Below are 18,246 nucleotides of genomic sequence, written 5' to 3'. Positions count from 1 at the left end.
ATAGAACATTCTCCAAATCACCTGCTCTCTGTAAGAGTCAAGTTTAGGAGCAATCATTTCAGCTTTTGCACACTTTTACAGTAATTAATATGCACACATGCATTTAGTTTGAGAATTTCATGAATGGAAAACAAATGTATAATGAACAATAATAATGTTATAATTACAGTTTTCACTTCCACGAGTAATTCAATAAACAACTGCATAACAAAATAATAGCTGAATAATTTAAATATGTTTCTCTGACACAGTGAAATATTTTGATTTGATGTATAAACAAACTATTACACACAGGTCGGTAAAAAGATCTATTCTATTTAGGGCGGCCATAGCTGAGTGGTTAGTGAGCCCACCTAGGGAGCCAGAGGCCCTGGTTGCCCCAGGTACGATTCCAGGCCACGCCAGCATATGTGTCGATGAAATGAAATTTGTCCCTGAGCAAGACTCTTAACCCCTAATTGCTCACAGGCCCTCATTGGAAACAAGCCCGCAAGGACTTTCATGAACGTCCTGTTAAAAGGAATTATCCTTATTCTGCTTTCAGAGCCCCTTGAAGCATGGCAGTTTCCCAGCTTTGTGGATGTAGAGAAAAGGATGAGCAAACCCTGACATCCTGACTAATATAAATGTGATTAAAGTTGCATCTGGGTTGGACTGTTCCAGTAGATTAGACAACATATAGGGAAGATAGCTCATTATAGTCATTACCATTACTACCAAGCTGATCAGAATAATCCTAAAAGCCCTTCTCTTCATGTTGTTTCCCTCCCCATTGTTCCTCTGTCCTTCTCCTGGTCCAGGCTGTTTCAGAGCTCTGAGGACCGAGAGGCAGCAGAAAGACAGCACAGAGATGCACACAATGCCAAAGCCCAGAAAGATGTAACATATTATTATCTTTAACCAAATGTAAAACAAGCTGAATGCAAGCACCATCAGCCAGACAGCGCAGCTACAGGCCACCCTGTACCGAAGAGCTTTGTACCTGAGAAATACCACAGGGTGAACCACCGCTATGTAACGCTCCACACAGATACAACACTGGAACGATGGGACAGAGAACCAGAAAAACAAAACAAAAGTAAAGAGTCCAACGATTAAAAAAATATCGTTGTGTGTGAAGTGCCATGCAACAAAAGCAGAGACAGTGGCCAGGGTAGAGATGATCACAGACACAGTCAGGTTGAGATAAAATAACTCAGAGGCTATCGTCCCACCAGCTCCACTCAGTATCAGCCACAGAACGTAGCTGTTGCTGGGGAGAACCAGGATGAGGTTGATAGCCAGATCGGCGATGAGTCCTGGGGACATGAAGGAGATGGAGGAGTTGGTGCCATTTTCCAGGGTGTCATTCATCGTGAGGCTCTGTGTGTGCCCTGCAGCCGGTTCAGAAGAACAAGACATAATGGATGGATTTTAGTGCAGTTGACTGAATATAACAATGACACGACTAAACATTTTAAACAACTTTTCTCAATGTTCTTTTGAAAACAACAACTATTCTACTGAACAATGAACACAAGGGTAAAGTGATCTCACGTTTTGGATGTCAGCCGAGTGTCACAGATCTCTGAGTCGGGTGTTTTGGTGAAGTCTCTTCTTCAGACAGTCACTGTCTTCCCGATAGAACCTCCTTCAAATGATGCACTCTCCACTTTGCCTCCTCTAACCATTCCCTTCCCTGCTTCTCCTTCCACTGTAAGGCTTGTTGTACAACTGCACATATAAGTATTCCTTTGATGGTTGTTCCATGGAAATTCATATTCAATCACCCGGACAGTCATTACGCAAACTTTGCCCTTGGTTGGACAACCTTGGGCAACAACGATGTGGCGATAATTTGTGTATGACATACCAGCCTTTATTTGCCCTGGGTTAACTACTTGAACCCCAGCATCCCTGTTTAGGGGGGAACGTTTGCCAGTAGATCTACAAGGTCACAACGTGACGCGCTGTGTGCTTGTTTTGATAGAGAGACTTGGTGTAGAGTGAAAAGAGCTGAAAAAAGAGTTGCAACTCTGGTTCGATTTACTAAGTATCAGGGGTCTTCAATGTTATTCAGGCCAAGGACCCCTTTGCTGATAGAGAGATGAAGCAGGGACCCCCACTGCATATTGTATAAAATTGTGTTGCGGATTAAACTTGATTTCATAGATATTGTTGTACATGTTATACATGTTATTGTGTATTTTCCGACAATTCATGTAAAAGTTCCTTTCACAAAAAGATTTGGCGGCTCAGAGGACCCTTTTTCGCTCAATCACCACTTTAATTATTTCTCATTATTGTTACTTTATAGCACCTTACATTTATGTCATATTACGTAAATGTCTAAACCCCTCCCCCCCAAGGTATAGTATATCACGAGTAAGAATTGAGAGAATATCCGTTTCCATTTGAAAATAACTTTATTGAGACGTTTAACCACTTGAACCCCATTAGCCCTAAGCCTCGTACACACGATGAAAACACTCGACCCGTTTCAATTCATTCCCTATGGAAGTCACGTGGTTTTGATGCGCTGACTTGTCACAGGGGAGGAGGGGTGAAGCCATGAAGCCATGTATAAACCCATAGAGGGTTAAGTGGTTGTGGGCTGATGAATGAAAGAACACAGAAGGGAGCACTTGCCACTGACTAGAAATTACAACCAAATGAACCAATACAATGTCTCACAGACTAAAAACAAACTAGATAGAAAGTGTTTTATGTTCTTTTCAAAATATTATTTTTTAATGTTTTTTATTTTTTATTTTGCTCTGTCTTGACGTGTTAATGCTTAATGTTTTATGTAAAGCACTTTGAATGGCCTTGTTGTTGCAATTGCTATACAAATAAACGTGCCTCGCCTTGCTTTTCTGCCATCCTCCAGTTAAATGAGGCCTCTGTGTGACATTCAAATGAATGACTGGCTCAGCCCTATACTTCAGCTATTTGAAAATTTACGATCTACAAGTTCACAGCGCGTCACATCGCAACGTGTTGTGACCTTGTAGATCTGCTATTTTCAAAAGATTTGTATACATTTTGGAAACTTGTGAAATGGGACATTCTGCATAATGAGTACTTTTACTTTTAGTACTTCAAGTATATTTTAATGCCAATACTTTTGTGCTTTTACTCAAGTATTTTACTCAAGTAGACTTTTACTTACAACAGAATATTTCACCATTGTGGTATTGATACTTTTACTAAAGTAAAAAATGTGAGTACTTCCATCACTAAGGTGATCTATATGTTCCTTTCTTGTACCATTATTTTCTGGATGCGCATTGAGTTGCAGTTGCTGTATGAAATACCAAACAGTTTGATTGACTGAATAGACCTTGCTGTGCGCCACACCTGCCCCAATTAGTGGTTTGAACAACCTGTTGCCAGTGATTGTTTTACAGCGTGGCTCTGACATCATTGAAGCTTGTTTTTTTTTGTGGGGGGGGGTCAGGAATATCACATATAATGCATCTGAATTGCTCCCTCAGATTAAACGGAAGTTTTGAAATGACAACTTTGAGATAAGCAGACATGTCAAGTTCTCTCATATGTTTTATGCAAATTAGACATTGTGTGTTGTTGTATACAGGTAGAAATAAAGCCGATGTTTTCAGCTTTAACAGCAGACCAGTTGAGAACCCTTTCAAGTTTCAATATAAGTAAAGTCAAACCAAGTAATCTTCATTTATATAGCACATTAAAAAAGGGGGGGGGGGGGTTGACCCTAAGAGCTAGAAGCTGCTGTGAGCTTTGTTTCATTGGCAAAATGCTCTTGTAGAAGGGCTCTGAATGTTTCAAAGCCTCTCTTATCTGTACTCATGTGTAAAGAGTCTTGTATGATGTCTCATGCACGCCCTCTGGTGGATCTTTCTAGAACATACATGCAAAAAACATTGAACTTTAAAGGGCCTTCAAATTTCTCTTGGTGGAAGTTGCTTTGCTGTAATTGTCAGCAATGCAGACATTTCCCTTTGCCTTTGTAGAATCTGTGCTGTGTGTGGAATTATCATATCATGTACATTTTCAGTCATTTCCAATCTTGTGCCAGGTACATTTCTCTGTGGATTTGTGACTTCATGTTGATGCCATCGTATTGATGATGTCAGTCCTGTCCAAATACGGAGGGGTGTCAGCCCTCTGAGATTTTGAAATCACAATATGAGAAAGAATATTCAGTTATTTTACTTTATTGGTCTACTGCTCATCGGTACTACAGTATGCTTTGCGAAATTAGACACAGGGGGTCCCAGAGATTTCATACAATTGTCTGTTGATGGGGGTCCTTGAAATTAAAGGTTGAGAATTACTGAACTAAACTGGAATCCCCATCCAACACTGTAAAATCCTCAGTGTTTTTATTAAACTCTGAATTTGCACATTCTTGGAGTTACAGACCCGCAAGGGTCCATTTGCGACCGCTGGTGGTACCCGGATGTTGAGAACAGAGAACTGTGACTTTGTCACCACCCACTTATAGCCTCACAGAAGCACAACAACAACAAGATTAATTATCATTGTCATGTAGATGTAATGTCATGTCTTGCCCAAATATGGAGGGTGGGTCTGAGAGTATGAGTTCACGAAAGGTAAACCAAAAAAAGGGGGGGGGGGGAATAATGAATCTATGAAAAAGTTTCATGTAGTGGGGGTCCCTTGCGCATCTAGAGAATAATGGTAAAAAAAAGGAACATATAGATCACCTTAGTGATGGAAGTACTCACATTTTTGACTCTAGTAAAAGTATCAATACCACAATGTTGAAATATTCTGTTGTAAGTAAAAGTCTACTTGAGTAAAATACTTGAGTAAAAGTACAAAAGTATTGGCATCAACATACTTGAAGTACCAAAAGTAAAAGTACTCATTATGCAGAATGTACCATTCTCTCTCAGCTAAGGGGAAAAACGTTGAAGACCCCCACTACTAGTTCAGTTACAGGGGTCTCCTCCTTCTCCTCGTCCATATATATATACAGTATTATTATTAGTATATATATATATATATATATATATATATATATATATATATATATATATATATATATGACATAAATTAATTAGTTAGTCAGTCATCTTGTGCTATGTTTGGTTCTCTGTACATTTCAGAAAATACACAGTAACATAACGTTCAAAGATTTTTATTTTCATTATAATATGAAAAACATAATGAATTTAAAGTAGTTCATGAACAGGTCAAATTATTAGGAAATGCTATGAACTACTTGTCAGAGCATGGCTTGGTGAACACTCTTCCCAGATCCTGTACCAAACTCTACACTAACTGTTAAATAAAGTTAAGAGCTTAACCACCTGAAAGCTACTGGATCACACTCCTGAACAAAAGACATAGAACACAGATGATCTGATGGCTAAATATTCACTACCAATCATTTCAGGTAACATATCACCTGCTATAACATCCTACACACTATCAAACTATTCTAATGAACACAAGGTTAAAGCGATCTCACATTTTAGATGCCAGTCACTTTCTTCCTGATAGAACATCCTCCAAATCACCTGCTCTCTGTAAGAGTCAAGTTTTGGAGCAATCATTTCAGCTTTTGCACACTTTTACAGTAATTAATATGCACACATGCATTTAGTTTAAGAATTTCATGAATGGAAAACAAATGTATAATGAACAATAATAATGTTATAATTACAGTTTTCTCTTCCACAAGTAATTCAATAAACAACTGCATAACAAAATAATAGCTGAATAATTTAAATAAGTTTCTCTGACACAGTGAAATATTTTGATTTGATGTATAAACAAACTATTACACACAGGTCGGTAAAAAGATCTATTCTGCTTTCAGAGCCCCTTGAAGCATGGCAGTGTCCCAGCTTTGTGGATGAAGAGCAAAGGATGAGCAAACCCTGACATCCTGACTAATATAAATGTGATTAAAGTTGCATCTGGATTGGACTGTTCCAGTAGATTAGACAACATATAGGGAAGATAGCTGATTATAGTCATTACCATTACTACCAAGCTGATCAGAATAATCCTAAAAGCCCTTCTCTTCATGTTGTTTCCCTCCCCATTGTTCCTCTGTCCTTCTCCTGGTCCAGGCTGTTTCAGAGCTCTGAGGACCGAGAGGTAGCAGAAAGACAGCACAGAGATGCACACAATGCAAAAGCCCAGAAAGGTGTAACATATCACTGTCACTGACCAAATGTACAACACGTTGAATGCAAACACCATCGGCCAGACAACGCAGCTACAGGCCACCCTGTACCTAAGAGCTTTGTACCTGAGAAATACCACAGGGTGAACCACCGCTATGTAACGCTCCACACAGATACAGCACTGGAACGATGGAACAGAGAACCATAAAAACGTAAGAAAAGCAAAGAATGCAACCATAAAAAAAATATCGTTCCTTTAATTATATTAATTATTTCTCATCCACGGCACCCCTGCATTACATTGTTACTTTATAGTAGTGATGTGCAGGTCGGGTTTTTTCATGACCCGCCCCGCCCCGCCACGGAACCCAACCCGCCTCAACCCGCCCCGCAAACCCATATATGAATCTATGGCTCAACCCGCCCCGCGACCGGCGGTATAAAAAAAAAACGGTGAAATCATGAAGGAAAATAATCTTCAAGTATACACCCCAAGTGTATTCAAACTGTTTTATTGTTATTATTCGTATTCTTATTAAGAATAAAGACAAAACAAGAGCATGTGATTTATTTATTTTTTTGGTGTGAGAGTGGCTGACCCGCTCACCCGCAGCCCGCATAATTGCCTCTGAAATCCTGACTCGACCCACCCGCGCCGCGGGTTGACCCGCGGGTTACGGGTCGGCCCGCTCATCACTACTTTATAGCACCTTACATTTATGTCATATTACGTAAATGTCTAAATGCGAGTAAGACTTGAGAAAATATCCGTTTCCATTTGAAAATAACTTTATACGTGACGTTTAACCACTTGAACCCCAGCAGCCCTACTCTGGGGGAAACGCGACACGTTCTGAGCTTGTAGATCAGCCATTTTCACTGAGGGAAGTTGGTGTAGATTGAAAAAGAACGCACTGCAGGGTTGTAAAAGTACAGTGCTACTCTGGTCAGTTTGACCATAGGGTCTAAGTGGTTCAACTGAAATGATATTGGTATATAAATTACAAATATTATCAAAGTAATACTTGCGGCACCCCTGGACTTGCGTCACGGCACCCTAGGGTGCCACAGCACCTACTTTGAGAAATGCTGCCTTAGAGGTCCCGGACCTTAATGTTTTATGTAAAGCACTTTGAATGGCCTTGTTGTTGCAATGTGCTATACAAATAAACGTGCCTCGCCTTGCTTTTCTGCCATCCTCCAGTTAAATGAGGCCTCTGTGTGACATTCAAATGAATGACTGGCGTGGTGCTCGATGATGCACAAACCACCATCATTCATGGCTTTTCAATGCAAAACTGTGTCCCTGACATCAACATGATTGAACTGAAGAAAGACTTCATATTGTTATTGTTGTCATCACAACCTCTAACGTTAAAGAGTTAGAACCCACACACCAAACCATGGTAAAAAATCTCTTTATTTGAAGAAAACAGACATTTAGATCCAATGTAAATACGCATGAGGTCAAATCACCACAACATCTCTCACAACAGCTCCAGACTGGCTATATCCTGGATGGACGCTGGATCCTCTGACATTATAGAGCGTCGCAGTTCCCGCCCACTTCCTGTTTTTTTTGGTGCCGGAAGAAAAAACTCAATGCATTTTTCCATTGACATTTCCAAAAATATTTATATCTATTAATTTAAGCCTCGAATCAAGCCATCATGAGATGACATGAATCATGACCATAAAACGTTTTTTTCTGTGATTTTTTTTTATTTTATATTTAATTATATGATATACTATATTTAATAAATACCCTTTGTTTTGCCGTTTTCAAAAAAAAATTATCACAGAATCAAACGTTTTATGGTCATGATTCATATCATGTCATGATGGCTTGATTCGAGGCTTAAATTAATAGATATAAATATTTTTGGAAATGTCAATGGAAAAATGCATTGAGTTTTTTCTTCCGGCACCAAAAAAAACAGGAAGTGGGCGGGAACTGCGACGCTCTATACATTCAAATAGAGAAGGTTGTTGACGGATTTGACCTTTGCATGCTGCAATGATTGATTTAGTGGTTCGATTTCCACAGACAGACACAAACATTGGGAAGACACACATACAGCTAGGGGACATATACAGTAGACCATGATTCTCAATCTTTTTAGGCTTCAGTATCTTTCCCTCCTTTGTGAATCCAGGTACTCCTTTACCCGACTACTATATTCTTTACGTCAAAAGTCGAGTTTATGTTCAAAAGAAACCCTTTCTACCTGCTTTCTGAAACGTTCAGAGAACCACAAATAGGACAAGACAAGAAATATCCTCAGCTAAGATTCAGAGATGCAGATTCAGTCGGGATCATCTTCCTAACTGACATAGTAAAATCACCACGAAGTTGACATCTATGTTTAAAACATATAGTTAATGTTATACATCATATAAAACAACTGTGTAGCTTTGTGTGCTAAAAGAGTGACTTTGAGACCTGTCTCACTGTGCAATGTAAGTAGTGGAAAGTAACTATGTGCATGTATATACTCAAGTACTGCACTTAATTTTTTTTTTTTTTTTTTCAATACTTTACTTCTACTCCACTACATATCTGAGGCAAATCGTGTACTTTTACTCCACAAAACTTATTTAGTTACTAGTTACTTTGTATATTTTGATTATATTACAAAACATAAATCAACCACTTCAGCCCTATACTTGAGCTATTTGCCGATTTACAAGCACAACGCGTCACATCGCAACGTGTTGTGACCTTGTAGATCTGCTATTTTCAAAAGGTTTGTATACATTTTGAAAACTTGTGAAATGGGACATTCTGCATAATGAGTACTTTTTTACTTTTGGTACTTCAAGTAAAAGTACTTCAAGTAAAAAATGTGAGTACTTCCATCACTAAGGTGATCTATATGTTCCTTTCTTGTACCATTATTTTCTGGATGCGCATTGAGTTGCAGTTGCAGTTGCTGTATGAAATACTTAACAGTTTGATTGACTGAATAGACCTCGCTGTGCGTCACACCTGTCCCAATTAGTGATTTGAACAACAGATCTGAATTGCAGCCAGTGATTGTTTTACAGCGTGGCTCTGACATCATTGAAGCTTGGTTTTGGGGGGGGGCGGGGGGGTCAGGAATATCACATGTAATGCATCTGAATTGCTCCCTCAGTTTAAACGCAAGTTTTGAAATGACAACTTTGAGACAAGCAGACATGTCAAGTTCTCTCATGTTATATGCAAATTAGACATTGTGTCTTGTTGTATACAGGTAGAAATAAAGCATATTCATGGAGAAAGGCGATGTTTTCAGCTTTAACAGCAGACCAGTTGAGAACCCTTTCAATATAAGTAAAGTCAAACCAAGTCATCTTCATTTATATAACACATAAAAAAGGGGGGGGGGCTAAGAGCTAGAAGCTGCTGTGAGCTTTGTTTCATTGGCAAAATGCTCTTGTAGAAGGGCTCTGAATGTTTCAAAGCCTCTCTTATCTGTACTCATGTGTAAAGAGTCTTGTATGATGTCTCATGCACGCCCTCTGGTGGATCTTTCTAGAACATACATGCAAAAAACATTGAACTTTAAAGGGCCTTCAAATTTCTCTTGGTGGAAGTTGCTTTGCTGTAATTGTCAGCAATGCAGACATTTCCCTTTGCCTTTGTAGAATCTGTACTGTGTGTGTGTAATTATCATATCATGTACATTTTCAGTCATTTCCAATCTTGTGCCAGGTACATTTCTCTGTGGATTTGTGACTTCATGTTGATGACAGCGTATTGATGATGTCAGTCTTGTCCAAATACGGAGGGGTGTCAGCCCTCTGAGATTTTGAAATCACAATATGAGAACAAATATTCAGTTATTTACTTTATTGGTCTACTGCTCATCGGTACTACAGTATGCTTTGCGAAATTAGACACAGGGGGTCCCAGAGATTTCATACAATTGTCTGTTGATGGGGGTCCTTGAAATTAAAGGTGGAGAATTACTGAACTAAACTGGAATCCCCATCCAACACTGTAAAATCCTCAGTTTTAAGTTACAGACCTGCAAGGGTCCATTTGCGGCCGCTGGTGATACCCGGACCCGATGTTGAGAACAGAGAACCAGTAATGGCTCGGCCACAAGGTGCCATGACCTAAAAATATACTGGATTTGACTTTGTCACCACCCACTTATAGCCTTAACGAAGCACAACAACAACAAAATAAATTGTCATTGTCATATAGATATCATGTCTTGCCCAAATATGGAGGGTGGGTCTGAGAGTATGAGTTCACGAAAGGTTAAAAAAAAAAAGGGGGGGGGGGGAGGAAAAAATAATTGCAGCATGTGAAAGACATTCAGCAAGTACAGTATGAATATTTGCTTCCTTGGGCTACTGGCAGCGTGCACAAGAAATTAGGCGCTGCAAGATCGGTACAGAGGTTTAAAAGATTAGCTGCGGACAAAGACGTGCGCACGCACGCACGCGCACACGCACACACACACACACACACACACAGTAAATTGACTGACACCATACAGACAAAAAAAATACAAAGACATTTTGCTCTGGCTCCTCATCTCAAAACAGAGTTGGAGGGCAAAGTAGATAGATCTGACCCTTTTCTAGACAGCCCTCCCCCTATAGGTTCAATGGCGTATAAAGCACTTCTGTCCCTACCAGTCTGTTCAACATCATCATCATCATTATGTAACTACTATTATGTTGTTCCAGAATTACGCTTTCTTTGTGTCAGCAACTCGGGCCATGTTTCATTTGAGCTATTTTAGTGGGGTTTTTTGGGGGTATTTTTTCCTAATTTCCACAGTAGCCATGCACCTACTTGATATATGACAGGGACACATTCTGAACATCAGAGATTCTACATTCAAAATAACCAAAACCAGACTTTATTCACAAAGCTTGAGGGTGGGAAAAAAAGGGACGCACGCAGGCTAAAGCACTGTACAGAAAAAAAGATTCAGGACGAGCCAAGTTGAAACTTGGAAACTCTTGGAAGCTGTGTTTTGCAACATTCCAAAACTGGACAGTCCCGTTCTATAGCAACTTCACTATGTTAACCTACGTCTGTGATGCGCAAACTCCAGCATCCGACAGCACAACACCCTTTCCTCCCGTAACTATTTATATTGCTGCTATTCCGCTTTATTTATATTTTATAGCAGAAAATTCCAGCACAGTCCCTCCAGGCTATTGGATATAAACAGCTGACGTCCCTGCCACAAAAGGAATGAAAACGATACATTTGTGTGAAGCATCTGACACCTTCCTGATAAGATATCAATGTGTTTTTGTCTTGTATTGGTTTCATCAACACCCAAATGGATTAAATGTGTTGCGATGTCATTATGGGACCTCAGTGCCCCCCCCACCCACACACACACACACACGCACGCACACGCACACGCACACGCACACACGCACACACGCCATGCCTTAGTCCCTTATGGGCACCAGTGGAGGTGCAACAGGCCGGGAGTCTTCCAAGAAGGACACACACTGTACTGGTTGATGAGAAGCATGTCAAAGGGCTGCCGGCCACTCACTCTGGAGCCCCACTAATTACTGGTCAAACAGATCCATACAGTGGACAGCATAGCCACAATACTACACACTGCCCTCTTCCACCTGGAAAAGATGAACTCCAACGTGATAATGTTGTCTATAGATTACAGCTCAGCATTCAACATCATAGTTCCCCTCCAGACTTGACTGGAAGCTCCGGTACAGTACCTAGTACTGAACCCCAGCCTGTGCAGACGGATACTGGACTTTCTCTCAGAGCAACACCAAGTGGTAAGGATGGCTCCAAAACACCTCTGCCGGCTTGACCCTCAACACAGGATCCCCCACAGGGCTGTGTTCTGAGTTTCCTCCTCTACTCCCTGTGCACCCATAACTGCGTGGCCACGCCTGTTATGGGAACTGTACTGACCTCAACCGTAAAGTATGGCAGAGGGTCATGCGGACAGCCCAGCGCATCAGTGGATGCGAGTTTCCCTCACATGTATGACGGATGTTGTGTGGAGACCCTAGCCCTCCCAACCACTTGAAAAAATGGCTTTGCAGCCACAACGCCACTGGTACGGAATTCATACTCCCCTCCACCCCAAGTTTATGAACACCAAAATCTGTTAGAATAATAAGCTTCGAAAATGTAAATCCATCCAATCTTGCCTATCTTCAGAGACTGCCTTCAACACACAGACACACACACACACACACACACACACACACACACACACACACACACACACACACACACACACACACACACACACACACACACACACACACACACACACACACACACACACTTACAGTACGCATACCACGCACACTGGCACATGACCCACATACTGCATACACAAACATTATGCACACTGTGTAAATGTACACACACACACACACACACACACACACACACACACTAGATATTTATACACGTACAGTACCATGCACACCTCAACATGTGCCACGATGCCTTGACTCTTTCTTACTATTGTTGCTATTCTTTATCGTCTCATTGTTGTTGATTGCTGTTGTTATTGCTGGACAGATCACCATTACCATTGAGCACCATCCTGTCGAAGGTCTTCACCAAATCAGAACTGGGACTAATATGGATTTGGGACCAGGGACAATATTGAAGATGTTCCATCAGAAGGAGCCAGTGCTGTCTTCTCCATTGCACCAAGTTCCCCCTCCTCCACAGCTCTCCACACTTCAGCCCCCTCTTGGCCTTGTAATACGGACCCGTAGATCTGCTATTTCCACAATTTATGAACATCTATTTAAAACAAAAAAAGCTATTAAAAAAATAATTGAAATGGGAATTGGTTGAAATGTTTAAAATATATATATATATTTAGGTTATAGAATGTGCCTCTGTATTGGCAAATCAGTGCTCACAAAGTACTGATATACTAAATTTAAAAAAAGATATTCCTAACCTCTGGTGTAGTTTTATGTACTAGGGCGATGCCCGTTGGGAACGCATGCCGTTCGGGTTATGCATTATCAAATTTCTCAACAGAATTATACTGGACAGAAGGAGTGCAGCAGTTGATCCCATGCTTCGAGACCAGCGGGCAGGCTTCTGGAGCAACAGATTTTGTACGGACCAGATCGCCATCCTGCACATCATTGTAGAGCAATCCATAGAATGGAACTCTCAATTATATATAAACTTCATAGATTATGAAAAAGCCTTCGACAGTGTGGATAGACCCTGTGGAAACTGTTGAGGCATTACGGTATCCCAGAGAAGATCATCACCCTAATTCAAAACACCTATCCATGAACGTCATGCAAGGTTTTACATGCAGGCCAACTGTCAGAGTTTTGAGGTCAAGACTGGTGTTCGTCAGGGATGCCGAGTATCGCTCTTTCTGTTGTCCTATAGTCATAGACTGGATTATGAAGACCACCACAAAAGGAAAGAAAAACGGCATACAGTGGACCCTATGGACACAACTGGATGAACTTGACTTTGCTGATGACTTGCTCTCCTGTCACACAACCACAACCAGATGCAGGACAAGACAACCAAGCTGGCAATTACATCCCTTGGGATCGGGCTGAGAATAAACAGGAAGAAAACCAACCTAACAACGATCAACACCTCCTCCAAAAACACAGTCACAGTAGGCGTCGAATCCATCCACTTACCTAGGCAGCATAGATAAGCAGGGTGGCACAGACGCAAACAGCGTTTTCCCAGCAACTTGCAGGCGAGGGGGCGGGGGGCCGGTTCGCGTGGGGATGCGAAAGGATTTGTAATGTAAGGAATTTGAAATTTGTAAGGAAATATAAATATGGCAACTCATTTAGATGTAGGCCTACTTAAGTTTATGGTTTTCGTTTCACTCATGATACAATTTCTCTTTCATAACAGATACATGTGCCAGTTAATCCCCTACAACAAAACACCAAGAGAGTAAAAAAAAATGTTTTGTCATTCAGTCCGACTTCACTGTAGCCTTTTCATAAATGATATTTGTACTTAGGCTGTCGTGAAAGTTTATAATATTTAGAGAAATTTAAAGTTTCAAATACAAAAGTAGTAGTAGTAGTTGTGAATTAACAAACTGGACATTTAGACTGAATGTTTCCTTTATCCTCATCTTGCGTTAATGCACGCAACTGTTTGGCCAGGTTTTATTTTTGTTGTTTCGTGCATCGGTTGTCCATCAACAACACAGCCGTCTGTGCCTTTGGGAAAACGCTGTTCGTGGCACAGACAGCGAAATCACAGCCAGAGTAAGCTAAGCCAGAGCAGCCTTCATCATTCTAAAGAACATCTGGTCCTCCAAGGACATCGCCATGACAACTAAAGTTTGGCTCTTCAATTCCAATGTAAAATCCATCCTGCTCTACGGTTCAGAGACGTGGAGAATGATGAAAAGGACATCGCAGAAGATCCAGACTTTTATCAACAGCTGTCTGAAATGCATCTTTAGGATCAGGATGGCCAAACCGAGGCAGAGCTCAAGAGACAGGGAGCCAGCTGGGTGGGGGGCAGAAAGGACAGCCCAAAGTGGTGTTGGGTGGAAAAGAGTCGTAGATGGCCTATGCTCCGCTAGGAGCACTATACACTAAAGTAAGCGTCACAAAACATAAAGGTACAGCTGGACTTATCTCTCAGCACACTGTTCCGGAACCACTGGGGCTTCTGAGCATTCTGAATGGACTATCACATGTTTATACCACAACAAGTGTGTCTGATATTGAAAACGGTGACTAAACAGCTAACTAGTATCATTCCTACTCTGGCATCCGGTTGTACACAAAAATACTGACTTGACTTGAATTAACGTGCCGTCTCAAGACACAGGTGTAATGCATATTCCATGTAGCTGAGATGGCTCTCTGGACATTGCACTCTGGTTCAGCTCTGGTTCAAGAGACCCTGCTACGGCGTTCTGCTTAGTTGATGCTCCTTCGTCCCGGACGGGTGCGACCAATCAGTCATTGCTTCATTACTCACGATAGACAAACATAAGGTTCCCTTTCCTAAAGATTTTCTTTTTGTTTCCTTTTCTCTAAGGTTTTCTTAATTTTTTTCAGTTTATTTATTTTCTTGGGTACCTGTATATTTATCGCACATTTTCCCATTTATAAACTAACACTAACTTTATACGATGCTCAGGGCTAATTCTTCTTCACTTAATCCTAATTTAATCTACATTCAATTTAAATATTACTCATAAACACCTCTACACAACAACACGCCGACTTGATGAGTCCGTTCATGCCAAGGAAGGAACACTGTTCTCGCATCATGGTCACATCCAGCCCCCCAGGGCTCAATGAGGGGGTTCCAGAGTGTCGCCGGATAAATTATTGATAGTCACTGTAGGAACCAAATGGACAAATGGACCCACAGAGTTATGTGGGGTCCATGAGCCAATGCATACCAAACAAGGTGGTCCTTGAAATTAAAATGTTTGAGAACCTCCACCCTCCCGTCAGATGACGCATACTCTCCTACAAGCCTAGCTCTAACCTCGATGTCACATAACCTAGCGCTCGTGATGTCCGGAGACATCTTCCTACCAGGAGTGTAGGGGAACATCTCTCTCAACTCTCTGCCTGCATCAACGCAACCAGCCCTCCATCCATGATCACATGGTCCCGGGACCAAAACCAACATAAAGCCACTCAGATCAAAATTAAGTGCGCTCCACCTCTCTCTCTCTCTCTCTCTCTCACTCACCAGCCACCTCAGAGTCCTTTATGTGGGCCTTGGTCTCCACCGAATCCTTTCCTTCAACCTCCCAGACGTCATCACTTCCTTTTTATATATGATTACAATTTTATTAGACAATAACAACAATGCCAAGGAGTCTCAGGCATTCGGCCAAAACATGACCACATCGCAATAAATCTTGTGAACAAGGTACGATCAAGTCACGCTAACACCACATCTCTGTCTCTGTTGCTCATATACATACAGTATATTATATAACTTTCAATTTACAAATATATTTAGCTAACCTATCATTCTTTCTGTATATTTGCTCATATGAAGCAACTTATAATCGAGTTATAGACAAACCAGTCTTGGAAAGAAGGGCTCCCCACAGTCTCCCATCCCCTCATCAGAACCTGTCTTCAAACCATGAATGCATCACTACCTTGTGAAACCTGAATAGTACAGTATGTAAAGCCTTGGGCAAAATGGAAAATCTACTGTCAAATCCAGTATACAATTATATATTCATTTCAGAACCTTTTAAATTAATTTTAATAAATAGGGCATGTAAGATGCCCTCAGACGCTGGGTGCTGACTGACTGGTCACTTCCCAACTCTGATATGAAGCACACAATGCAGGCGCGTGAAATGGAATACAATTGCTGTCAGATCTTGAGACAATGGCATCAGCCTGTGTTGCATCAGCTTCCTGTGCATCTACAAACTATCAAACTCTTAAACATTATTAAATACAGTTATGGGCAGAATCAATCTTCCCTGGTAATATCTTCACAGGAAAGGTATGACCGGTGTAAATGTACGGAAAGAGTGTTTCAGTGAAAGTATGTTTGAAGGTGTGTATTTCTGTGTTAGTATCGAGATCAGAGAATGACAGCTTTCCTTCATTCCAGTCCAGCTGGACTCGGATCCTCTGTGGATTATGCTCCAATGAGAGATCATTCATTAACCACGGTGAGAAGCCAGCTTTGTATGTGCCTTCAAACACGCCTATTCTCCAGGATCTACCCCCTCCTTCTCCTTTCCGTTGAACAGACTCCGCTAACACACCCACTTCCCAAAGTGTATTGTCCCCAACCTCAACATCCCAGCTGTGAGTCCCCGAGTTAAAGCCCTCAGAACCCAGGCAGATGCCATAGAAGTCAAACCTCTCTGGGTTGTCAGGAAGCGGATGTCTTTCTCCATCTCCCACACTAGTCAGATCATCAGACAGGATGAGTTTTGGATGGGCAGTGTTGGGGTCGAGAATGACAGGAGTGTAGGAGACAATGTCCTTCATCTTGTCCCAGACTCTGAAGGTCAGGTTGCCCAGGTGTTTAGCATCATCTATCAGCGCCCCTGAGACCAGCTGTGGGTCCTGTTGTGTGCACTGGAGTCTTTCCATTGTTGTCTTGTAGTTATGAAGGAATAACATGTGTTCAGCTTTCAGTTCCTCCTCTAGGGCTCTGAATGTGTCTGAAATGATTGCTATTTCTCTGCTCAGAGCCTCAATCTTCTCCTCGATCAACAGACTCTTCTTCTCCTCCTCCACCCTCAGTGCAGTGATGCAAACCCCCTCTTCCTCTTGTAGAAACTGATGAAGCTTCTTAAACTGTTCCTTAATCTTCCTCTCTGTGTGCCGGGCCTGGACCTTAATGTGTTTCGCTGTTTGTTCACAGTTTGTTTTAACTTCATTAAATACCTCCAGTTTCTCCTGCAAGAGCTTCAGTGCATTCTGGACATCCTCCTTGTGATCCAGAGCAGCTTCATCGATGGGTCTGAATCTGTGGTTGATGTGTTTTTTAGAATCTCGACACACAACACACACAAGATGTTGATCTTCCAGACAGAAGAGTTTGAGTTTCTCAGCATGCAGATTGCAGAGAACCTCAGACCCTGATGAAGTTATCTGATGTCTCTCCTTTATGAAGGCCTCACACAGGTTCTTCAGAACTAGGTTACAGGGTGGATGATCCATTGAATTTATTTCCTTACAAACTGGACATTGGTTTATTTTCTTCTCTCTCCACCATGTCTGCAGACAGGCTTTACAGAAGCTGTGGCTACATGACAGCACCACAGGATCTTTAAAGACGTCATGACACACAGGACAGGAAAAATCCTCTTCTGAAAGAGATGACTTAGAAGCCATTTTGTCTGGTTCTTGTTAAAAGTTCAATTCAGCTGACAGAGTCAGCAGCAGTTTCAAGTCTCACTCCTGTAGCTACTAATAGATAATCTACTTGGTGTTTCTCTCAGTGTGATTGAGCGTGAGGTCTTGTTTCGGTTTTTCAAGAAACCGACCAGTGTGGGACTTGACGTCACGGTTACGTCACTGCAGTTGTGCGCAAATCGCGGTGGGAGTAGAACCAATACAACAGTAGAATAAATGGATACACGCAAAGGTACAAATCTATCAATGCTTCAAAACAGTGTTATCTTTAGGTAAATATTTA

At 41.3% G+C, this 18,246-nt stretch overlaps 1 protein-coding gene across 1 annotated transcript; it reads right to left on the bottom strand.

The window, feature by feature from the left end:
• Positions 1 to 16,538: 16,538 nt before the first annotated feature.
• Positions 16,539 to 17,942, bottom strand: LOC308103877 (E3 ubiquitin-protein ligase TRIM35-like; the record flags this gene model as incomplete). The annotated part of the gene is made up of 1 exon (XM_080454084.1): positions 16,539 to 17,942. One exon carries the CDS (start codon positions 17,940 to 17,942, stop codon positions 16,539 to 16,541), a length of 1,404 nt encoding a protein of 467 aa, XP_080310210.1.
• Between the last annotated feature and the right edge of the window lie 304 nt (positions 17,943 to 18,246).

Source organism: Gymnoscopelus braueri, assembly GCF_963280865.1.
Source record: "Gymnoscopelus braueri genome assembly, chromosome: 16".
NCBI lineage: Eukaryota > Metazoa > Chordata > Actinopteri > Myctophiformes > Myctophidae > Gymnoscopelus > Gymnoscopelus braueri.
The sequence above is the reverse complement of the archived record's forward strand: the minus strand, read 5'-3'. Positions and strand labels throughout refer to the sequence as shown.